Source organism: Lycorma delicatula, chromosome 1 (assembly GCF_047948215.1).
Source record: "Lycorma delicatula isolate Av1 chromosome 1, ASM4794821v1, whole genome shotgun sequence".
NCBI classification, from domain to species: Eukaryota; Metazoa; Arthropoda; class Insecta; order Hemiptera; family Fulgoridae; genus Lycorma; species Lycorma delicatula.
In genome coordinates this window covers 322,352,581-322,379,494 of record NC_134455.1, presented here as the reverse complement: position 1 = coordinate 322,379,494, position 26,914 = coordinate 322,352,581, and the positions used below count along the sequence as shown (strand labels likewise).

Below are 26,914 nucleotides of genomic sequence, written 5' to 3'. Positions count from 1 at the left end.
TCAGAAACAACTTTTTCAAATAAAGACAGAAATGGGACTGCCTATTAACTTCTTTTTTTTGTCTTCAGTCATTTCATTTTGGTATAGCTGCCTGCCTGCACAATTTTTCCCACCTGCCCCTCCAATATCAAAGCAACTATTCCAGGATGCCTTAGTATGTGGCCTATAAGTCTGTCTCTTCTTTCTTCAATTTGCCGCAACACCTCTTCATTTGTCATTTTATCCACCCATCTGATGTTTAACATTCTCCTATAGCACCACATTTCAAAAGCTTCTAATCTTTTCTTCTCAGGTACTCCAATCGTCCAAGTTTCACTTCCAATTAAAGTTATGCTCCAAACATATTAACTACACCATACAAATTTTATGTACAAAATATAAGTTATAAATTTGACATGTTTATAAAAACAACAAATAAACACAAATCAAATATACTATTTGACTAGACGCTAGATAGGTCTTCTAACCACTTTAAAATGAGTACATCAGCACACCACCTATAATTTCAATGTATCGGGTGAATGGAGCAAAATGCTCTTGGGAGCATAATCAATTTAATTTGAAAAACATATTTTTAACATAAAAAAGTGTTTTGGATAAACAATTGCTAAAATTGTTGGTTTTAAAATATTTTTATTAAATACTAATTAAATTGCAAAATTACTTAAGTAAAATCATTGAAAAAATAATAATCACTGTAGCTGAAAGGAAATAGTTTCCTTGCATAATTTTTTTTTCACATTGTGGAATTTTACACATTTTCATTTTTATGGCACTGCTTCCAAAGTGAAGTTATTTTTAATTCACTTTGGATGTCAAGTAATGATACATTTTTGGGAGAGAAGTGCATACAATTGTGTTGCCTTAATACTGCTTAGTCTTATACTGGACAAGGCCAAGAGTCAAATATTAATTAGACTTATATTGAATAAATCTAAAAAATTCATATGTATTCTAATACCTCTTTCACTGCATCATTATCATCACCACTACCACCTGTGCGTTTGGCACGGTAATCTTCAATAGCTTCTCCCAATTTGCTAGTATCATCAATATTATCCTTCAAGAATTTAGCAGATTTATTAATCTGATGCCTGCAACAAAAAAAAAAAGAAAGAAGAGAAAATGTATGAATTCCACTGACCAATGCAAAACATTTACTTTCACTGGTGCTCAATCATCACATTCCTGAGATTTATGCATTTTTATACATCAAACAATGTTTTGGAGAACAACAGCCATTATAAAATAGTTGTATGTTATTGATATCTATCTAATAAATTTAATTAATTCAGAATGTAAGTTGACTTACGAAAGTGACAGTGTAATTAGACTTTTCCAGACACCTTTAAATGTGTATTTAGGTACAATTGACTAATTTAACTATATCTGAAGAACAGAACTATTTATAAACTCATGCTTATATAATTTCATTTATTTTATGTAACATGTATATTTATATATTTTATGTTTAAATACAAGTCTTATCTGAATAAGCTTAATAAAAAAAAAGAGGTCACAATATCTGAAGATTTATACCAGTATAATTCCTGATGCAAAGATATAGATATAAAACACCTAAAAATCACCATATGAAAAAAAAAAGAAAAAAGAAGCTAACAACAAAGTTTTTTCCTGGTATTGGTTATTTATTCTCAGATAGTGGAAAAAATTATAAATGAAAAAAAATGTTTAAATGTTTTAATTGATATTTTTTACTTTTTTCTCCTTCTTCATACCCAAAATCACCTCCCAAGAAAATTTTTTGATTCTTCTATGTTTATTGGAAGAGACTAAAAAAAATTCCATTAAAAATATACTACCAATAAAAAGTTAATCTAAGATTTATTTTTTGGGGGTAGGATGAATTATTATATAATTTGAGTGTAATATTATTATTAACGGTTAAAATAAACTAAAAAGTTTTAAAAAATAGTAAAATTCAATATTTTTAAACTTTGATCAACCCTCCCACCCACAACTTTTTTTGGCTATTTGCACTACTGCTACTACGCTTTGGAAGAAATAAAAATGATTTGGTTAAAAAAACATGCAATAAATAAAAGGACAACTTTTTTTGATTTCTGGGGAAGGGAGAAAAAAATTGGTGGCAGAGTGAAAAAAATAAGTTTTTTTTAAAAAAAATAAGCATGCACGCCTGTACTGAGCTTAATATAATGTAGAGTTATGTTAGCAAATGTTTGAGAAAATTTACCCTAAATAAAGTAAATACCTCACCCCCTTGAGATACTGCCCCACACTTTTACCAACAAGTTGATCCATATACACGAGTCTCTTTGCCAAATTTCATTAAAATTGGTTTTTCTAGTAAAAAGTTATTACGCTTCAAATACATTTACATACATATGTATAAATGTACATTACCTTACACGTTTTTGTTTTTTGGGGTATTTTGGTCATGAAATGTGAAATAACCCATATCCCATATTTTGAGTGATTACTGTACTTACCTTCTTGCAGCATAGCTTTAGAGCTATGATGCAAGTAAAGTAATTAAATGCAGTATTTCATAATTAACTGACCTAAATTAAAAATTTTTGGTAGAAATTAAAGACCACCCTTTAAATTTTTCAAACTACTATTTCTTGTTTGTTCCTTGCTAATGTATGCAGTATTGAAATAAGCCAGGTATTTAATTATTGTATATTTAAGAACTTCTGACATCAAATATAATAATCCTATCTTATATTCTTTTTGTTATTCACAAAACAAATGTATAACACTGTAATCCAAGTAATATTTTCTACATAAAGGTAAATATTATGAGTGCGCACATACATCACAGAAGTACTGATATTGTCTTGTGGAAAGGGATAGCACATCTAAAAACTGTGACAAAATTGATTTGAATATTGTGTTATGAGCAAGTATCACTCACTACCTGTAAATCAACTAAAAAACAAAAGCTTATGTCTCTGAAAAACAGGTAGTTGAATCATATGTTCTACCATAATAGTTGGTTATCTGTGGAGAGCCAAAGGAATCATTTCGGCAAAACAGATCATCAACCCTTTTAATAAATGTGGTAAATACCAAGTAAGTAGTGGGTAATGTGGGCAGAATAGCCAACTTTAAGCTAACCTATATTAGGTTTTGAGTAGTATGAGACTGAAAGCAATTGAAAAATATATTTTTCAAAGAAATGTTTTTCCTTGTCTTTTTTTCTCAAAAGCATCTCTAATTTTCAACTGGATGATTCTGACTGCAAATACCAATCAGGTTTAGCTTTTTTTCACCTACTTTTTTTGAGGCCTACTAGTTGCTAGAGAAATAATAAATCAATATGATGATGTTCTTTTGCCTAAAATTCCCTCAATTAGATCTCTAGGTGGAGTTCTAATACTACTAAGAAGGGGAGTAATCATTCGCATAACATTCTTTGAATCAAGATTGTGGAATGTTGATGTGGAAGAAGGCTAGACAATTAAAAAAAAAAAGAAAAGAAAATTGCAAGCTAGGGCTGGATATAACACAAATTATTATGGTAAGATGAACAAGGTTTTTGGTTGAATGCAAAGTAGAAATAATGAATGAGAATATATAGGACAAATATTAATAAAATATTATTATAAACAACACAGTGAAATATATATTTCAGAGGATGGATTCAAAGAAACCTACAGTATTTGAGATTTATATTCCAGTTTCTCCAGCAAAATATAGAAAAGATATGAAGAAATGTGATTCAATAAAACATGTAAAAGGGGTAAGGCACAATACTGATGAACAGAATACCATTGTACAAAGAAAAAATGAAAAATAGTGAAGCATGGGCTAAGTCAAACCAGGTTTTCAGAATTTTTCACAAAGAATAAAGTAATGACTTTAAATCATCCTTTTTAAAAGTCTGAAGAAAAATACACATTAATTACACAGATCAACAATGAGTTTGTTAAATGAGAGTGAATAGCTGATTCTTATAGTATTTTTCAAGCTGATTTCAAATATTAAATCAGAATTTTTCTATCAAGCATAGTTTTTTTATAACTACTATTCTTAATTTTCAGGCAGTATGATGAATGAACTCCAAAGCATAGCATTTTGTAAACATATTTTATTATATTATTTATCAACTAAATAGCTTTTGTTTATTTATTACAGTCCTTTAATCGTCACATTGATTTGTTAGACATTAGTCATCATTTATTATTTACACACTAATTAAAATGAACAAGAATATGACTCATTCTTCCTATTTTCATCTTACTATAAACATATCGATTCATTGGTTATATCTGTTGTTATTACATTAACTTATAAAATGTCATGCAGACTAGAGAAATATTTTTAATTTTCATTCAGGTGCGAGTTCTCATGTGTGTAACATTCAGCTATGTAGCTGGCTTTTGTATTTGCAGGTATATGTTGTTCAGTAAAGTGAGTGTATGTTTATTAAATTAGTGCGTTTATAAAGTGTTCTTTTTTAACAATACTAGTTACTGTAATGTATTAACAAAGCCTCGCAGTTGCAATAATCATCCGAACAATTTCTGCTACATCTGTGGCGAGGTAACGTTGAAGTTTCAGAAAAGAAATATAACTCCACTGATAAAAAAGTGATATGAACTGCATTTTGAATGTAAATTAGCTGATCAGGACAAATCTTGGGCTCCTCATACTTGCTGTGCTTCTTGTGTAACACCGTTGACCAGTTGGCTAAATGGATCTTGTCATGTGTCATTTGCAATTCCATAAGTTTGGAGAGAACCGAAGGATCACATCACAGACTGTTATTTTTGTGAAATAAAGGCATCTGGGATTACAGCTACAACTAGATGTACAGTTAAACATCCTGATATTCCCTCTGCCATGCAGCCAGCACCACATAGCCAAGAGCTTCCAATTCCAGTACCACCAGAAACATGGAACTTAGATGAAGATGAAAATGTCATATCTTGTGCTGACTTATCAAGCAATGAAGAAAGAGATCCAAAATTTTTAGAAAATAGATTTACTGAACTCCATTTAATTAATTTCAGAATTAAATTATCTGGTTTGTGATCTAAATTTATCAAAGTCAAGCAGAAATACAGGCATCAAGACTGAAAAGATGGCATCTTTTGCAACCAAACACTAAAATAAGTGCTTTCTGTGACAGAGAGTCAGAATTTTAACGTCTCTTCTCTCAGTATGAAAACTTAGTACACTGTAATGAAACGACTCTTTACTGGATGCTTTGGCATATATACACCATCCTGACAGATGGTGACTTTTTATTGACTCCTCAAAGCTTAGTTTAAAAGCTGTTCTATTTCACATGGGAAATAAATACCCATCAATACCATTAGCATACGCTCTTCACATGAAGGAGTCTTATGAAAATATGAGATTTGCATTGAGCAAGATTCAGCATGAGAAATATTTGTGGAGATCTAAAAGCAATAGCGGTTTTACTTGGACTGAAACATGAATACACTAAGTTTTATTGCTTTTTGTGTGAGTGGGACAGCAGGGATAGGAAAAACCATTACATAAAAGAGCAGTGGTCAAAGAGATTAGTACTGACTGTAGGAGAGAAGAATGTTGTTAGTCAGGATTAGTAAAACCAGAAAAAGTTTATCTTCTGCCACTACACATAAACTAGGTTTATTCAAAAATTTTGTTAAAACAATGGATTGAAATGTGTAAGGTTTCACTTTCTAAAAAACAAATTCCCTAATATAAGCGACACTAAAATAAAGGAAGGTATATTTGATGGACCTCAAATAAAAAAAAAATGAGTGATCCACGTTTGAATGACTTGGAGGTTGCTGCATGAAAATCATTTCAAAATGTGGTAAACAAGTTCCTTGGAAACCAATAACTACAGAGAACTTGTGAGTGAACTTCAAAACTGTAAAGAACTTGGGTGTAACATGTCACTCAAAATCCATTTCTTACATTCACATTTGGTTTTTTCACTAAAAATCTCGGCACAATCACTGATGAACATGGAGAATGCTTTCAACAGGAGATATCTACAATGGAAACACGATATCAGGGAAAATGGACCCAAAAATATCAGCTGACTACTGTTTGAATCTAAAGAGGGATCTACCTACAGCAACTTACAGCAGAAAATCCAAAAGAAATAGATTTTAGGTGAACACAAAGTGTATGTAATGCATTGTCATATTACGTTCACCACACATTTTTTTTTTGAAAGAAATATCAATTAAAAAAAAACTGAATCCGATAGTAGAAATCTATTAACATATATGAAACTAGCATAAAAAATACTACAAGAATCAGCTATTCACACTCAATTAACAAAAAAAAAATTAAATCTGTTGAGCAGTGTTATACTAGAATATACAGGAAGATAAATAATGGTTAGGAAAGATTATTTCTGATCATTACTAGGATATAATGAGATTTAGGCTGAAGTTTGAAAGTATAAAAGATGTTGCAGAAAACTCCATACTCTTTAGCAATAAAATTAATGGAAAGTGTAAAATAGCAAAAGGTAAAGGAAAGTTGGTTGAACGAGGGTACTGTTTCAATCACATCTGTACTTTTGTTTCACACGTCTTCCTTGCAAAATAGAGAAATATATCTGCTTACAAAAAAGGACATTTTTAGGAAGTAAACCTGAAATTTATAAGTAATAAATATGTGAATAGAAAATCACTATTAAGAAGAAAAGAAAGATATATAAGACTGTAAAAGAAAAAAATTCTAGATAAGGTTCAGGATTAAAAAAAAGTGACAACTCTGAGTACACTCAACTGTGAGAATAGAGTTCAATAGAACTTTATTAGGTTTAAACAGAAGTTAAGACAATAGTAGGGGTCAATAACACAATATCAGAAATATCTTTTTTGTAAGCAGGATTGAATAAGCTACATAATTACTATAATGGATTTATGAGAATGAAGGACCCTCATTTAAAGAAAAGTAAGTGTAGTACTAAACCAAAAAAAAAGCACTAACAAATAAATAAGATTATATTTTAATGGAATAGTGAGAACTGTTGCATTAAAATATAATCCTTAATGAAAACGTAAAATTGGTTTGTACTATTCTCTATATAAATTCCGTAAACTTAGATCTAATATGCTTATACAATACATTTGATCAGAATGTTCTATGGAAGCTGATAAATAACATGTGTACACACACATCATGAATGGGAGAATAATGAAAAAACTAAAAACATGTTCTACAGAAACATCCACATTATGCCAACAAGTAAAAACAGAATAGCATATGAAATTAGACCTATAAATGAGCGAAGTCAAAATGATTTCTCTTACAAATACATGCATTTAAAACAAGTATGGGTAGGACATCTGGCTCAAGAGAGATGATTCTGCCAGTCAAGATTTGTACAACAGTGATTGAAAGACCGAGCCAGAGTGGGAGAGGAATACAAAATGACAGGAATAGGTTAGCATGCAATAGCATGAGGTAATTAGTGGCTGGAAAATATAAATGCTTGTCTACCGTAGCTTCAAGAGGTTAAATTCTTCAAGGATCGAAATTGCTACATAATAATAAAAAAACATATATAACTGCCACACTGAAAATTATTAAAGATATAAAATTCTTAAATATCGGTAACATTAATATATTACTACTTTAAAAAATACAAAATTAATTTTACTGTAAACTTACGCAATAAGATCAGAGACAGCATCTGTATCAGCTTTTTCTATATAATATGAAACAGCCTCGTTGAGACCCTTTACTGATAACAGTTTTAAACCTTTGTCTGGTGCTACATCATTGAAATACTTCTCAACCACTAACTCTAACTTTTCATATGCCTGAAAAAAATATAGTCAAATTAAAGGTGAGATTTGATTTGATTTTATGAGAATTAGGATAAAAATTTTTTTGCTTACAACACTATACTGGAAATTCCACCAAATTAACACCTAAATAAAAAAATCTGATGTGGACACTACATGACTTCCTGGCATGCCTATTAAATTACATATACATATTTTTTGTTGTACTTTATTTAAACTTATTTCATTTGAAAGTGAGATACGATCCTCCTATTCTTTAATAAAGTGGACAGTTACACAATTGCATTGTGGTGGACACACCACAACCATAAACCAAATTATTTCATTAATTAAAATTTTATTTGGCTGTAAAGTCTGGAACTAATGAAAATAAGTACCACTTATGATATATATCATTGAAAAGCTCTCAATGGGGGCTTATTACCACAGTTAAGAAAAAGTCAAAAATACAAATTTTTGGATTTTGGGCTTTTTTGGACACTTCTGGTAATTGTAATCAAAAGGGGAGATGCACAACTAGATGTTACAACAGTTCTAAATCCAAAATTTCAACATTCCATGGCTAATCATTTCTGAGCTATGAGAGATACATACATACATACATACATACAGATGTCACGTCAAAACTAGTCATAATGGATATTTCTGTTGAAATTCGAAATTTTTCGCGATTACAATACTTCCTTTACTTCATACAAGGAAGTAAAAAAAAACTAACGTACATATTTTCCTCAGAGGGTTAGAGAATAGAATACATCCACAATATTATCTTTCTGCTGTAAAAAAAAATTAACTAAGAATTCAGAACATTATGAGCAGTATAATAATTATGCAACACTAGACTAATGGTTTCGGGTAGAAAAGTTTTCAAACAGAGCAGCAGCTTTGTGATCAAACTCTGATGTTTATCTTAAAAACACTAGACAGATCAGTTCATCATGTTAAAATTAACCAAAAAGTCTGTGCCGTTGTTAAGAGGAGGAGCAAGAATAGACTGCAGGGGCATAACCACTTCTTGAAAGACTATATAGTCAAAGGTGGAAGAAAGATTATGGATTCTTTGCACATAAGATTTAGAAATAAACAGAAATAAAATTGGCTCCTCAACTGATTGTTATAAGTGATGGACAAGTATAAAGGACTCAGGCAAGAAAAAGGAGGGGTCAAAAAGATGATTGGAACTTGTGATGGCCTAGATGTAAGCTGTTAAACATAAAATAGTATTATATGAGTAAATGAAATGTGCAATGAAGGACATGGAGAGGAAGAAAGTTCAATTAAAGAGGTAACACTACAGAAAAAGTGAGGTTTAGTTGAAGATGTAGTATAAGTTGAACCTGAATTGATGAGTCATTTGTAATGATGATGTAAATGATAAAGGCAATATCAAAGATGTCAGAACACAAGCCCATAAGCAGCCATAATGAAAAGGAAGAAGATATTTATATCAGAATTGAAAGTATAATAATAAAAGACAAGCCAAATCACAGTATTATGATAGGTGACTCAACTGTGAGTAAGAAAAGGAATAACAAATTAAATGATTAGTCAGCAGATTATGGGGCAAAGAAATAATATCATTGAAAGAATGACAGATTTTTGTAGAGAAAACTGAAATATAATTACCAATAACATGTTTAAAAACCAAACCAAAACCAAAAGTTTGAGAGAAATGAACAAATAGACATAATTACAGAAATGAACAATAAAGAAGGTAAATTATTACTTCTACATACTTAATCTAATAACTTGTACTCATAACACAAGAAGACATAATCCATATATACTATCTTGTACAACAACTACAATTATTCATATAGCCATAAAAAAGTTTAGTTTTTAACAAAAGAGGTAGTTATATCAGTCCTGGGATGACAATAAACTTGAAAAAATCTGACCATATTTTTACACGTACACTTTGAGCTTATGTAATGAACAAATCATATAAAAACATAAAAATAAATAGATTTCTAATGTACTATTATAAAATTCACCATAATTTTTCTCTTTTCAATAACAATAACAAACCAAAATGAGAAACAACTAAACAGCAAAAGGAGTATGCTTATGTATTTTAATAAAAGCAAAATATATATATATAAATATTATATTTTTTATAATCAAAAACCAACTTGAACAACCCACGTACAGTATTACATAGTAAATGAGTAAATGACACTTACCTTATTTTTCTTCTCTTTATTCCAATAGCACTTTTGCGGATCCCGCATCATCAGTTATATATAAATTATATAAAATTACATATCAAAACATATCATTTTTTTTTAGAAAAAATTAAAATTTCTAACATATATAGAAAACATGAAGTCAATTAAATAAAACAATTACATATATTTAAATAATGCACCAATTAAGAATTAAAAATTAATTAGCTTTAATAAAATAATTAGAAAATTTATACCATGTAACCTGGCCAGCCAATGTTACATTACACTCAGGAATTTCTTAGTATGTAAGAGAATTTTATATGAATGTATATTGTCACCTGGGGAAGCTTAGAGAATTCTAAGTGAAACCTTGTATATTTAATTTATAAGTTTGTATAGCAGATTGGTTAACCCAAAAAATTAATAAAGATAATATTTTTAAGTACAATGTGTCTTATTATTCTTCTGTCCAGTATTGGAAAAATGACAAACAAAAAATATGTTTTAATGAAACAGATATAGAATTTAATATCAACTGAAGATGCGAAATACTGCAAAAACTAGTTATTGGAGATTAATGTGGTAGGTTGTAACTTATCTTTATTGTGTCTTGGTGGTTTATATTCCATATAATATATACATTTTCTTTATCTCCAACCAGTTTTCCAGTTAGTGATGGGTCTGGGTGTGAATGTATAAGCAAATACGATTACTGTTCCTGGCTTGTCAGACCTGACATAGCTGCAATTTAAGTGTAAATGTACCAAAACATGTAAACACAATCAAAATGAACACATGTACCAAAACATGTAGTCTTGAACACTCAGGCCAACCACTCCTGAGACGTGTGGTTAATTGAAACCCAACCACCAAAGAACAAGTCCACACAGTCCAGCTTCAAATCTACATAACTGCCTTTACAAGGACTTGAACCTTAACCTTAGAACTCTTTGACTTCAAAAATCAGCTAATTTTATTGGTCTACTAAAATGGTCAATATGTTAATGAGTTATTTGAATATTCAAAAAATTATAATTAGTAAAAACATTTATATAATTTTATATTATATTAGTATTATCTCCCTCTATGAATCATGAGACCTTGCCCTTGGTGAAGGGGCTTGAGTGCTCAGTGATACAGAATAGCTGGACTGAAGGTACAACCATATCGAAGAGGTATCTGTTGAGAGCCAGACTAAGGAATGATTCCTAAAAGAGGACAGCAGCCCTTTCAATAGTTGTTAAGGATGTAGGTCAGGACGACTTAAATGGGCATATCACATCACTCAATCTTCTGAGTACTGCGTAGCTGAAAGCAATGGAAAACTACAGCTGCTTTTTTTCCAAGAAAATGTAGCTCTCTGCATTTTCATATAAAAATGATGGAGGTGCCTTCCTTGGTAAAATATTCTGGAGGTAAACTAGTCCCCCGTTCAGATCTCCAGGTGGGGACTACTAAAGAATGGGTCATCAGAAAATTAAAAAAATAACGTTCTACGAGTCAGAGCATGGAATGTTAGAAGTCTAAAAAAAGTTGGTAGTTTAAAAAACTTAAAGAGGGAAATGGATAGGATAAATGTAGATGTAGTAGGAATTAGCAAGGTTCGGTGGAAAGAGAAAAACGACTTTTGGTCAGGTAATTTTAGAATAATTACCTCAAATAATGGGCAGGCAGGAGTAGGTTTCATAATGAACAAGAAGATAGGGAAGAGAGTATAGTATTTCAGAATGCATAATGATAGAATCATTGTAAAAAGGATAAAATTGAAACCTAAACCAACAATGACTGTTAAAGTCTATGTCTACAAGCGCCCATGATGATGATGAGGTAGAGTGTGTATACGAAGAAATTAAACACATAAAAGGAATGAAATATATGGATGAATTTGGGCTGGGCAAAAGGAATGAAAGGGGGATACTACTCTTATGAGTAGTATCAAGCACATCATACAAGAACTACTTGACGTTTTAATTTGATATAATAGTAACTGGATCTCATTGATCACAGATTTAATCATTTACTAAGAAGATAATTTTATAATAGTTATATTCTTTTCCATAATTTAGTTTATACCGTTTATATAGTTTTAGTATAATACCACTGATAATAAAAATTAAGAAAAAATAAATAACTAAAATCATTTTAATTTTTTAATATAATTGTGCTTAAATAATGAGATATAGATGCCATTTTATAACAAACTTCAAACATATGCTTATTGGTATAGAAGAAAAATGTCAACAAGCAGTATAATGTTAAATGTAAACATTATAATAAAGTTTAAATCATATGTTTTATAGTACGTGATAATAACAGTGGATATATATATTTTATTACTTTTAAAAAAAGATTTTTAGTTATTAAATTCAGTCAATGGAAGTGTACTTTGATATTTTTAAAAACTACAAAAATATTTATTTCTTTATATATTTTATATTCATTTTTTAAAGAGAAGACCATAAATGAAGTAGATAATGTAAATTAATAGGTTATGAATATTTTCTTTATATATTTGTGTACTTATATTTTAGCATTTTTTACTATTTATGTAACAACTTTTATAATATTTAATTATGTACTAGATATAATTACATAATAAAAATGAAATAAATTCTAACCTAAAATCTTTTATTAATGACCTACAGTAACTAAATTCTGAAAGAATGAATAGTTAAATGAATTCTAAAGATATTATTTTTAAATTATAATTTTGTTTAGTTCATAAGAAAATATTAAAAATTGCTGAGAAAATTATTCAATTTAAAAATAAAATGAAATATGTAAACAGACTTGACTTTTCTCACCACTACGCTCAAGTAAATTTTTTATTATGCTTCTAGATTTAATAATAAATTCAGAATACAAGGTAATTTATGCTTTTTTCATCTAAATGTGTCATGAAACTGGTTATTTAAAAAAAAAATTATTAATAAGAAAAGACAGAATGGAGTGTTTACAAACTGGTTGATAAATTATAATCATAAGATGTACTTAATGATTAACAAGAGTTCTCTTAAAATAACATGCTCTCAAGCTGAAGTAGGTGTATCAACAATGACCATGAATTGTCCCACCTCTATTCTACAAGTTTCATTCTCCTTCCACAAGTAACATTCTGCTACAGTGTGTAGAATGAAAATAAAAACTTGCTTGCACAAGGCAGACAGCCGCTGTGCAAGGTATTATATTACTCTTTTCATGTAACTTTAGGCTCATTCAGAAACACAGTTTTCTGCAATATAGTTTCTTTTAACTTTTATTTGTTTAACTTTTTACACTAGTAGTAAAATGGTTACCACAATTAAATTTTATTATCATTTTGTTCAATTTCAGACAATAATTTCTTTAAAAATATTTAGCCTACTTATAATTATTTCTTACTGTATAAAGTACAAAAACGAATTGTTTATATTTATATTAATAGAATATTATTACACTTCCTTCATCACGTGTGTCATAAAATGAATGACCACTTTATATAAATAAAGGTTATCAAAATATTTATGCCATTTGTAATGGGTATTTATTGTTGATTAAATAATAGGCTTAAACCATATAAATTATAATAATTTATTAATAGCTTAGTCATTTTATACATATTCTTAAAATAACTGAGACTTTTTTTTTGTGTTGTTGACTAATTACTCAATATTGTTTATTTTTTATTTTCAATAAATTGATTTTGTTCAATTCTTGGTGTGTCCTAGTATGAATAGTATAGTATTTCCTTCTGTAATGATATGTGGCATGTTAGTTAGTTAATGTTTTGTATGAATTAATGAATTCGTATGTAAATTTTATTGCAATTGTAGAAATTAAATACACAGTTAAGAATAAAAAACTCCGTAGTAAAGCTCATGAAATAGTAATGTATACAATTTTATGACGAAAGAAGCTATAAAGTTAGATGAGAAACATTTAATTTACACATTAAAAAATGTGAAGAAAAAAGTGCTGAGCTTGCAGGATTTCAAGATCACAAGTTAAAAAACTCCAGAAAGAAAAGCAGCATCTTCTTAAATAAAAAATTCAGTCGTGCTCATTCAGCACGTCAAAAAAGTGTAAAAACAATGTTCAAAATCAGTTAGCAGATTAGACAATTTTGATAAAGACATTGTAAGAACAGTTAAAGAGTTTCACTCGAAACATAATGAACTGCCATATTAAATAAATTACATGAAAAATTTTCAAGAGTATTCAATTTAAAGGTTCTAGAACTACAGCAGCTATCCTAAAAGAATTAGGGTTTAAGGGGAGTAAAACTGACAATAATAGGAAACTACAATGGATTGCAGTAAAGATAATTCTTTGTTTTATTTGGACGAATTGTAAACTTTAATGACCCAGTCGATGGCAGTCATGGTTGGATGACAAGTCATGCAGGAGTAAAGTGCTGATTAATAAAGGTGATCAGTTAATCAAAATCCACGCTGGAGAAGAAATGGTGTTCATTCCGAATGTGATGTTAACCTGGAAAACAAGTTCAAAAAGCAGTGACTATTACAACAGCATCAACAACAATTTCATGAAGTGGGCATCTGAGAAATTAATTCCTGGTCCCTCCCCGGTCAATGGTTGTTATTGATAATGCGCCATAGAACAATTCACTTCCAGAGAAACTTGTGATTCAAATCATAGAAAAAGTGGCATGATTAAATTATTATAAAAGAATAATATTAAGTTTAAAGCAATATTAAAACTACAATTCTATGATATAATTAAATCACAAAGAAATTCAAAAATAAAATACCATTTTGATGAACTATTAAAATAACACAGGCATCTGTGGCTTCCACCATACCAACCAGATTTAAATCCGATTTAGATATATGGTCGGCTCTGAAAAGATACGTTGGTAGTAGAACCACAACATTTTTTACATCATATATTAAAAAATTATCAGAGGAAAAAATGAATGAAATAAATAAGTATTGGAAACCATATTGCAAACATGTAAAAAAGTTGAAATTGAAAATAAGAAGATTGAACTGCTAATCGACGAAATAATTTATAAATTTAAAATACATCTAGATAGTGGTAGTGAAAGTGACTATTCTGATGAAGATAGAAAACATGGTGAACTTGCACAGGAACTGGACGTATAATGCAATTTCAAATAAGTGTTAATAATACAATCAACAATGAAAACAACTATAAAAAAAAATTTGAAAATTATAAAGACAACAAAAAATTTTAAATACTGAACAAAAAAGAACTGTACAATAATTGTACATCTAATTTAGTGTAGATATGGATACAATATACATCCAAGCACTAGTTAAGTTTTTTAGTTTAAAAAACCCCTAAATTAAATTTTTTTTTGCAACCTTTATTTATTAAATTATTAATGCTAATTAAGTAATAATGATTTATAACTAATAAAACATGAAAACTGTAATAAATTAAACATGCATAAATAAAAGTACAATGGTTATCATTGTTGTCCTATTAGATTGTTATAAATGTTTTCAGATTTGGTGGTATTGCAGCTTCAACCTTCTCCAACACAAGTTTTTATTTTTCATTGTATGCACTATAATTATCGTCATTAACAAAGTGGAAATCAATCATAAAAACTTGAATGGAAATGTTTTTAACATGAACCTGATGTTTTAAGTATACAGTCAAGCAATGAATTAAGTTTAAATTTTTAGTAAAACTTATGAACTGGATAAATTTCTTCTTTTATTAATTAAAACTAACATGGGGAAATCTGTATGCAAATGCACATGAGATTGAGGTCTGGTACCACAAAATATTTCAGTAAAGAAAATGTCAAACAATGAAGGACAATCTGATGACCATTACGGGAAATTATTCAAAATGACAACTAGCATTTAGTTTTGTTATGTTTTTGTCCATGATGGGTGAGGATGAGAATACATAAAATTATAATACTACTAATTTGTTTTTAGTGAAACAAAATGAAATTTCATAAAAATAAAATTTTCAAGATGATATCAACATGTAACATAACTTGTTATACTAAGACACCATGAACAATTATTAACAATAATTAACCAACTATACCATTTATATTAGTGAAGACAATAAACAAATAAAATTTCTTGAATTCACCATCACAAAAAAATAAACTTTTAAAATTACAGAAAACCAACAATGACAGACATCCATTCAAAACACTTCAAACAAACCAGCCTCAAAACCAATTACTTCTAAAGGGATGATCCACAGACTATTGCAACACATCCAGATCACCTGAAGAAAACACAAAACCATCAAATGCCTAGAAGACTCAAACAGATATAAAAGTGCATTCACTGACACAATCCTACATAAGCAAAATATAAAAATAAATAAATAAAACAGATCACACTAATATACATAAACAAGATTTCCTCACCAATTTAAACATTTGGATAGAATTAACTTTCAGAGACTAAATTAAATAAAAATTTACTTATACAGAGAACACAATTCTTGTACCTAACTACTACCAACTAGTGTTATACATTGGTTAAGCAGGATGGAGCTTTAAACTTAGGTACAACAAATACTTAGAACAGAAACATAGTCATCATTTGCCAATTATATCACACAAATAAAAAAACATATGCACATATTTTTTTGTTAAAAAGTTCTGTTCGTTTCTTGTTCTGACAAAAGAAACACAAAATATTTCAATTTTTTTTTTTTATTAATTTATTTAGGTTAAAATTTTTATAGTCAATTTTTTCCTCTGTATGTAAATAGCTATATATTCAATATAATATTCTTTCAGTTTCCACAAAGCAGAGAATTAGAGAAACACAATTACTTTTAATTTTTTTACTTCATCAAAAGGCTTTCAGGCCTAACCTCATCCTTAGTGATATCTTTTATAAATTCTTAAACTGTTTACAATTTACGCAATAAAAAGTAATAAAATTAGTTTTTTACATTTTGTAAAATTTGTTTGTTTAAAATAAAACAAATTAAAAAATTTTTTAAATCATTTAAAATAAATTTAGACTTTTTTCCAGTCTGTTTCTGAACTTGTTGAAATGCACAAATAGTTGAAATGAAATGCAGTTAGCAGCACAGGGTATCCTTGATGAGGCAAATGACTGCTCATCAATTTGGATTAGGAGAGTATTGCAAACCCTTGCATTGGTGTAGCTTATCTACCAACATTAATAATAATTTATCAATGCTACTTTAAGTAAGTGTTGTCTGTTTTGCAATTACCGAGTCAGCTTACTTTGATGAGCAGGATATTACATTTTTCTACATTGTCAAACTTTTTACCCATAAGAAGTAACTGATAAAAACGTTTTCCATAATCATTAATTAAGACAGGTCATGTGTGGTTAATGGTAAAAAAACTATAAGGATTCAGTTAATGATTCATGGTGTCCATTGATGACAACTAATGCTCAAGAGAAAATACAATTAAATTAGCTTTTTAATTGACAACTGACAATCCAAGAAATCATAAAGATATTTGTATTATTTCATGCCACAAGATCATGATAGAAAGAAAACATTGACAACAGCTAAAAAAGCGACTGTCTAAAAGGTCGTTTAGTCTTTCTATTGGATGGATTGTTTTTATTAGGCCTTGTTGTTTTTTTGTCAGGTTTGTTTTCCTTTTGAGGTTATTTTGGATTCTTTTAAATTATTTTTTGTCTTTATGTTATGTGCAACTGTTTTTGGTTTTTTTAAATACATATTTTAAAATAATTTAAACTGGTTCCTTTTCACCTGAAAAGAAAAGACAAATGTGGTCTTCAAGAAAGATTACTTCAACACAAAATCAGTAATTAGTGAGAAAAAGTAAAATTTGATCAAAAATTATCTGCTGTGGACTTAAATCAAGAATTGAATTAGCAGTCAGTGTAACAGATTTACATGTGACAACAGTTAGATGCTGAATTCTTGCTGACTCTTGTGGGCCAAAGCATCACTGGAATGTTCCAACAAGATTTGGCGTCATGCCATACTGCCAAAAATACGTAAAAAGTGTTTGAAGAATGAAACACTAAAATGCTCCTGTGGTCAGGCAACTCCCCAGACAAAAAACCCAATTGAAATTCTTTGGGCAATAATCAAAAAACGTCTCTCAAAAATGAATTATAACCACAAAAATTGACCTTGTTAAAGCAATATCGGTATAGTTTCATGATGAAGAAATAAAAAAAAAAGTATAGTACACTTGTTGAATCAATGCCAAATCGTGCGTGTTAAGTGATTAAGAATAACGGACATATTAATTACTAGATATTCATGAATTGTACGATTATGATTCTTTTTTTCTAGATAAAGTTACTTTTTATTAAACAACATATGTTCAGATTAATTTATATGCTACCATAAGTCCAAAATAAATAAAAAAATTAATGACGTTTGCAAACTAAACATAATACCACTCTAACAGACATTATACTCTAAGCTTAAAAAAAACTTATAACCTGAGTCTCATGAAGTTATAACTAAATAATTGGATCACAAACCTGGTATTATAGTTAATTAAAAATCAATTTTATTATCATACAATTGCAAATGTCAAGCCTGGGACCAAAAAAGTGATAAACTGAAGGACTGTTTTAGTGAACATAATAAAAAGTATTTGGATGATACTGATAAAACCTGTTATATTTTATAAAAAATATAACTTTTTACAGTCATTCTGTGATGAATTAAGTAAACATTTTATAAAATAGATATTGTTCCTTTTATTAATAAAAATGATGGAAATAATGCAGCATGTCAAATCAATACAAGGTCGGGTTAAAGCAATTTTTAAGTCTTATCCATAATAAAAGTCAGAACAAGGCTGACTAGTATTAACATATCATGCATCTATGTCACATACACTTCAGTTACATATGACTAAATCACTAATGTTTGCTAGTAACTAGTTTGTTTACAACCACAGCATAGCTGCTGAGACCAATTTTAATTGCCATAACTGTCATTTATTTTGTTAAGTAAATTGGTAATTATAAAGACAGTTTTATTGAAATTTAGATCTAGAACAAAATGCAATTGTTCCAGTAATAAATTTTTAATAGTTTTTGTGCTGCTCACAAGCGTTTATATGTCTGGAAAAAATTAATATAAAATTAAAACAACTAACATTTGCATTCTCCAAAGTATTTTTCATGAGCTCTTCGTTCAGATCAGCTGATTCCTTCACATCTTGCTTCATCCTTTCTTTTTTTAATAGAATAATATCTCGCGAGTTGGCAACTTTATCAGTATACTTTAATCCAAACTGCAAAGGATTAAATGTTTGGACTTCATTACTGTATTCAACTCGTACACGTAGCAATGGTACTTCCGGTTGCCCTTCATCACCTTAAAACATACATGCAACTATGAAAACATAAAATATACACACAGCTGGAAAAAGATAAAGTAAAAAATTAATTTCTTAATTTTTTTTAATATAACAGCAGTTAATAATAGTATGTAAAATTCATATTAATTGATAAATTACAAAACTCATCTTTTATCCAAAAATACCAATAGTATCTGAACAGGTATGATCTTATTTATCACATAGACATGTTTATGATGTTTGTTACAGCTGGTAAAGCTGAAATTGAAGAGAATGGAACATTATCTTCAAATACATTTCATTTACATTGGTACTTGGTGAGAAGATGCCAGTTCACAATCATAATGAAGTGAGAAAGTTGATATTTAATACGATAATTTTTAAATCTAATCTCCCTTTTTTCCCCCCTCTATGGAATGTTACTTTCCTCTAACTGGGTTGCGGCAGTGTATATGTTTTGTCCCTATTTAACAAAGTAAATGTGTCATAAAGGGGGTTAAATAATCTTTGAATTACGGTAAGTCAACATGTTGGTGAGTAATGTAGTCAATTGGGTGAAGTGATCTTCATGAATCACTTCACCCTCCGACCAACTAGTAAATCTAGCATGAAATGCTTATTATTCTAGACTGGCTGCGCCACATTTGATGGAGACTTTTGAAATGTGTCAGGTCGCCTAGAGCAGTAATATTGTGACACCTAATAATTATTTTTTAGAACATTATCAAATAAGTAAACATTATCTTTAATAAAAGCCAATCAAAAATTACATTATTTACAATTATTTATTACATAAGCTGATTCGTAGTTTTGTGAGTATGATTTCCTTTTACCTATGTTCTCACCAAACTCTTTACATATGCACTTATACTTATTTTCATATTCTTTAAGTTTCTCCCAAACAACTTTAATAGAAGACTTTTCATATAAAAAATTACATGAACTACAAAAGCAATTTGAGGATAATTTTTGTTTGTATTCTCATCACTATTCAGAATAAGAAGTACTAAGTGAAGTACAAAATATCCTTGAAGATCCCTAAAAAATCAGGAGTTTTTTAAAAAACAAATATTGGCTGATGTTTATTGCTCATAAATATGTATTGTGTAGATCGATATTTAGAAAATTAAAAATTTTAACTTATCCTTATGTTTATATTAGTAAATGTGCAATTTTTACTTAAAATAATAGTCATTTTTTACATATAATAACATCACTTCTACTAAATTACACACACAACTCTTTTGTTAACTCACCACAATTCTTCAGTGTAGAAAGGGCTTTATTATCCTTCCATTGCCGCTTTTAATAAATTACCGAACCACTTAAAAAATCTGGCAAATTTATTAAAAAAAATAATAAAACTATTTTAATTTACAAAAACAATATTACTCTGCCAATTAATTATTAAATAATGCTAATTAAATGATTTTTAAAAAAGCTCTGAATTTTCTGCATCCCATTCAATGTGAATATACATATGGCTCAAATAATTCTCATTAATGCTCTCTTAATTAAAAATTATTTTTTGTATTTAGTATCTGTTTATTTCATGGGTTTATAATTTAAATAATTAATAGGGATTTTAATTACATCAACTTTTTACTTTATAAATTCCTACGTATTCTGTGACGTTGCTGTAAACTGAGGTTTTACCATGATCTATCATTGATCTATCTATCTAGGTTTCATTGATCTATCTTGGGAAATCCTGAGGCAGTTCATTTTTTATTTTTTATTTGTGACAGCAAATTTACCCATCCCTGACGTAATCTATATTATGTTACTATCAGAATAAAAGATTTATTTATTTAATTTAATCTTATCCTAAATCTACAACCACCTTACTTATTTTTTATGTGAAATAAAGGTTTATATATATATATATATATTAATATTTGAATCCATTGTATCTATTACTTTTCCACATAAGTTACTAATGTACTTTTTATAACATTCTACTCTAATTCGTTTTTATACCTTTTACTGAAAAAATGGTTTTACATGAAACCACTACAGGTTTCACATATTGTTGTTCCCTGTACCATATATCTTTATTATATGTTACAACAGCTTTCTCTTAAAACCTAAAAACAATTTCTAAATTTTGTTTAATTGATGTTCTGCAATATAGTATTGAGCATCATACACAAAAGATTATCTATCCATGATAAATTACTGTTCAAATCTATTTACCAATCACCAGTTCTAAACATTAATATTAGAACAAATGTATTCAAGCTTACTTTTTAGTAAATTTAGCCTTCATGATCATACCAAAAGACATAATGATCAATCAGTAAGCCCAGTAACTTCACTAGTAATGACTTAGTAGTCTCTACTTCACTAGTACCTGCAGAATACTGTAGATTATACCGATCATATCATTAGAATCTTGACTGCTACATTTACTTGTAAAGTTGTAAAATTACACTGAGTAAACTTCAGTTATGTTCAATATAATTGAAGTTATATTGAGCGAGATAATTAATAGTTGTATGATTTTGTATGTTACTATCTAATCTCGGGCCTATTTATATTAACAATGGGTCAAATCATTGTTATATCATCTGCATAGAGCAACTCCTGAGTACTGAACTATGGTAATAAAATTATTACAACTCATAATAGGTAAAAATTTGCAAACATTCCAAGTTAATTATAACAATATTTTACATTTTTACGATATACCATAACAATAATAAAAATAAGCATATAAACAATAATTCATTACAAAAAATAAACAAATATCTTTTAAACTTACTTTCCTAACAAAGCAAAAAGGACTACAGTACAACTCCGTTTAATCGGACTTTCGGATTATCCGGACCAATATCGGGAAAGGCATTTTTTATTTTTTAAAATAAAATATGTACTGCAATACAGTAGTACATAGTAAATTAAAATATATTAAATAAAGAAATACAGTAGTAGGCCTACTGTATAATGTATCCATTTTACTGGCAGTAGTACTCATTAAAAGTATGTATGTATTCGGTCTTAGATAACTCATGTACTGCTTACCGTAAACATTTACTTTTTCGAGAATAGAGTTGTCGTGCAATATTTTTGTACAGTAGTTATAATGAGGGTGATATAATGTTAATAACCGGATGTGTAGGCCTATACCTTCTCTCATGCTCTATTTTAGTAAACTTTTATTCAGAAAAGCAGTACGGTACCAGTATTCATTGAACATTGTAAACGTAAGGTGTAGTTTCCTACAGTGGTGATCGTAATTGAAATTTTGTGTTCTGCACAGTGTAATTTAGTGGAATGGCAACTAAATGAAAGAGGGTAGTCATTTCCATGTAAGAAAAACTTAATGTGCTATTTTGTTAAGATAAGAGGAATCTGTAAAAAAAAATTGTAATGAATTAAGTGTAGGAAAGCAAACTGTTTGGGACTGAAAAAATTCAGAAAAGAGATGGAAGATTTCCATTTGAAAATGGTGGCTAAAGATAGTTTAGGCAACAGGGCTGCTATCAGAACAGCAAAAAATAGTCAGCTAGATGAAGCTTTATTTATGTGGTTTACCCAAGGAGGGAGCAAGGGGTTCCTATATCAGGTGCCATTTTACAATCTAAGGCTTTAATTTTAAATGACAAATTAGGTGATGATCCGTCATTCACAGCAAGTTCAGGTTGGTTAGATATGTGGAAGGCAGAATACAGCTGAGTGTATCAGGGGAGAGTTTATCAGATCATGCTACTAGTGAAAATTATAAATTGACATTTTCAAAATTTATAAAAGAGAATTTATCACCATCTCAGATTTTCAATGCTGATGAGATGGAATTATTTTTTAAAATGCTACTTAAAAAACTCTCACCTCAGAATTGGACTCTGCTGCTAAGGGTGATGACTCTGTTATGCAGTAATGCGTCAGGCAAGTTGAAGCTTCCACTTTTTGTGATAGGAATATCGGCTAAACCTCGACTACTGAAGAATATTAGTAATTTGAATGCACTTCCATGCATATACAGTTCACAAAAATCAGCATGGATATCTTGCAAAATATTTAAAATGTTTTTCTTCATTCTTTGTCCCTGAAGTGATATTTGTAAATAAAAAAAAGAGCTAACACAAAAATCTGTTTTATTTATTGACATTGCACCTGGTCATCCAGATGCAGATGACTTGAGAAATGGTGACATCTTTGTAAGATTTTACCTACACAAACGATAGTACTCATCCAACCTTTAGACCACGGTGTAATAGAAGCCTTCAAACGACACTAAGGGAAAAAAAAATTACTTATAAAACTTATTGAAAAAAATAGTGAGGAAGCTGGAGTAAATGTTTTAGATTAATTTAAATTAATATTTGAACAGTAATCTAAGAGTGTCCTTCAGCACAGAACAAAATTAATGTTTCTACTTTGAAAAAGTGTTAGAACAAAATCTGACAAGAAATGAAATCTGAATCCAACACTGAGATGACCGCTGAAATAAACAAAAATAATCGGTCCATTGCTAAAAAACTGCTTACCCTAAAGTGTTTACAAGATGGAGCAGCAAAAAACCAAGTATCATCATGAAAAAAAAATTATGAAGAATTTTTTAAAAAGTAAATAAATGATGTAGCTGTAAGTTTGAATTTGTATTTAAATTATTACATAAGTTATTTGCCAATATGTACTAAGTTGATTTTAAGTTTCAATATCTTACATTAATACTTTAGTGATTTCATTAAGCTGTAGTGTATGGATATACATTTCCGGATTATCCGGACTTTCGTTTATCTGGACAATGTCTGGTCCCATGTAATACGGTTAAATGGGGTTGTACTGTACTACTGTACTTAGTTTAACAAGTTAAAAAATATCCTTAAAATTCAAGGTTCAATTCATACATTTAGCAAAAACTTATGTCTTAAAATAAACCAAATTAAGTTTTTCCATAAATTTAATTTCAAAGATATCAGCCAAAACTACCTTTCTATTACAACTGAAATCCAATATAATTTGTTAGATAATGTAATCTTAACAAATTTCAGTAAGGGTAAGAAAATATTAACGGAATTTTAAGTTGTACATGTGCTATTATATATAACATAAGATTTAATTACACTTAAATAGCTACTATTGTAAAACAAAAAAAGAATCATTCATTATTAATTTATATATACTATTGTAAGAAGTATCTATCTCAAAACATCACCCTGATTTATTTTCTAAAACTGATAGGATATCCACTTTTTTAGCCTCTGGTAACTTGCAATTCTGCTCCCTTCACAGATCCTCAACACAAAGTTCAGTTAAATTAAATTATCTTTTAATCTAGAAGCCCAATTACATTTACCATAACTAACACTACTTTCTCTTAAATAGCAATCTTTAACATATTTTAAGTAATTTGGTAAGACATTCCAATAGCTTTTTCCATGAAGACAATGACACACCCAAACCTTGTTCATGTTCATGATTTTGATTTAGTTTCATTTCTAGTAATATAATTTGGTACGTTCCTTAATCATAAAAATAACTTAAAAAAATAATTTGACACTATTCTAGTACATCAATATAAATAATCACCTCAACTCTGCATTACACAAAAGAATATTCAAAACTACATAACTAAAGCTCCAGATCTGTTTCCTGTGAAGCTGTTAAACCAATTCCATAAGAGTTACTTCAAATAAAATCAACAGTAGACAACATCTTAGTCCCACTAATACAATAATACTAGCAGATCCGGCAATGCTTCGCTATTGCTCTATATATATATATATATATATATATATATATATATATAAAGAGAGAGAGAGACAGTTTAAATGAACACAATTGAAAATTTGATAAATAATGAAAAAACTGAACTTCACAAATTCTACCTTTCACTTATTCTCCTTCTCCTTTTCCCTTTCCAACTTTTCCCTCACCCGTCTCCCAGTTTCCTTTTTACCCTTTTCCATTTTCTCTTTCCACCTTTTCCCCGTTCTCTATTTTCCCCTTTTGCCCGCGCGTAAATTGGTCCATTAGTTTTTTTTGGCTTTTAGTGGACACACATACGAACATGCTAATATATAAAGAATAAAAAAGTCTGTATATTTGTTTGTTTGTTTCGTAAATATATCGACACCGGCCCCACCAAGCGGGTATAGTTTTTCCAAAAATATTTCTTTTCACGTAACTAATATTCATATACTGAATATGAACCAAATCAGTCCATAAATATAATTTTTTTTAATATCTCAACCCCAGCGCCATCTAGCGGGTTCATTTTTTGCAGATATAATTCTTTCCATGTATTCTGAATATGAAGCAAATTGGACCACAAATACAATTTTTTTAAATATCTCGACGCCAGCACCATCTAGCGGGTCCAAACTAATTCAGAAACCTTCCCTGGCAAGCGTCTAACCATTCCCCAAAGTTTCATCGCTATCAGATGAACGGTTTAGGAAGGCATAAGAGACATACAGACAGACAAACATTCATTTTTATATATAGATGATTAATCACAGAATACACCATATTCCTGCACAAAATTTACCAATAGTCTACCCCAAACATCAAAAGTTCTATCTACAGAATTTCCGTATTTATATAAATTACTAACCAAAAATAATCATTCATTCCTTGATATAACATGCCAATTCTACAAGTGAAATTACCTAGTAGTAAGTACATGCCTATGTTCTCTTCACTAAATTCTGAGTGTTACTAATAATTCTTGTTTAACATTTAAATCATTAATGGTACTCAAATTCACAACTCCAATAACCAATAGTTTATGAAATCAAACATTTATACAATATGAAGAAATACTTTCTAAACCCTCAGTAGGGTTTAGAAACATGAAGCTAAACCTTCCTCTTATTACAGCTTAATAGCTTCACTACAAAAAAAGTATTATAGACCTAAAAGAGCAAAGGAATAGCTTTTAGTTCATAATTTACCCATGTTTCACAAACACAAAGCACGCCAAAATCTGGAAAATCATTTTTTAAGTCTACATATATTAAATTATTAACATCACAATTTAAAAAATAATTATTTTTATTTGCAAATATTCAAAATAATCAGTATTAATAACATTTACAGTTGACCTTTATGTCTTCTACTGACTGCTACTGATAGAACTTTAGAACAGATATCCAAATGAGATTTTACAGTTAGCTAGATGAATAGAATTCACAAACTTCAAGCTTTAATGATGTCAAAGAATTGGTTCCTCAATGAAAAAGCCCAGAATACCTGCTGGCGCAATATCACTGGCTTCTTCCCTATTCTCTTTCTCTTCTTTAATTTCTGTGACTCGCTTACAACTCCTTTAAAATTAATTTTTTTCAGCAAATGTACTTTCCAATAATTCCTCAAAATAAGTAAATTTATCATTTATAATAATTCTATTTCTTCTTAATTTCCTAGGCTGACCTGTAGATTTTATATACAGATTAATTTTTACATTTCCTTATCCCTAGTGAGTTTCTTTACTGCAATCTTTGGAAATAAAAATTGTAGTTGACGATTGAAAAACAAATGTACTTTAATTGTGTGTGTCCTTGAACATGAGGGAGAAAATTATTTTTATTTATTACTTTTTGGTTAAATTCTTTACCTTCTGCTAGAGTTGGTGATCAATAATGCCAATTTTAACCAGCCAATGTTGAATGATAAAAAAAACAAGAGATTGGAATTATATGCTTTAGGTGGCTGAGAAATTCAAGGTGGTAATGAAAGTAGGCAAAACTGAGCATTATTTG

General features: G+C 29.2%; 1 protein-coding gene across 1 annotated transcript in view; it reads right to left on the bottom strand.

Annotated features, from left to right (window-relative positions):
* mre11 (double strand break repair nuclease mre11) overlaps window positions 1–26,914 on the bottom strand; it is a 70,180-nt gene that overhangs the window by 4,957 nt on the left and 38,309 nt on the right. The window contains exons 8-10 of the mRNA XM_075382007.1: window positions 19,002–19,222; window positions 7,618–7,769; window positions 962–1,094 (exon numbers count right to left, since the gene is read on the bottom strand). Of these exons, the coding sequence (XP_075238122.1) occupies window positions 962–1,094; window positions 7,618–7,769; window positions 19,002–19,222 (506 nt within the window). The remainder of the gene's footprint in view (window positions 1–961; window positions 1,095–7,617; window positions 7,770–19,001; window positions 19,223–26,914) is intronic.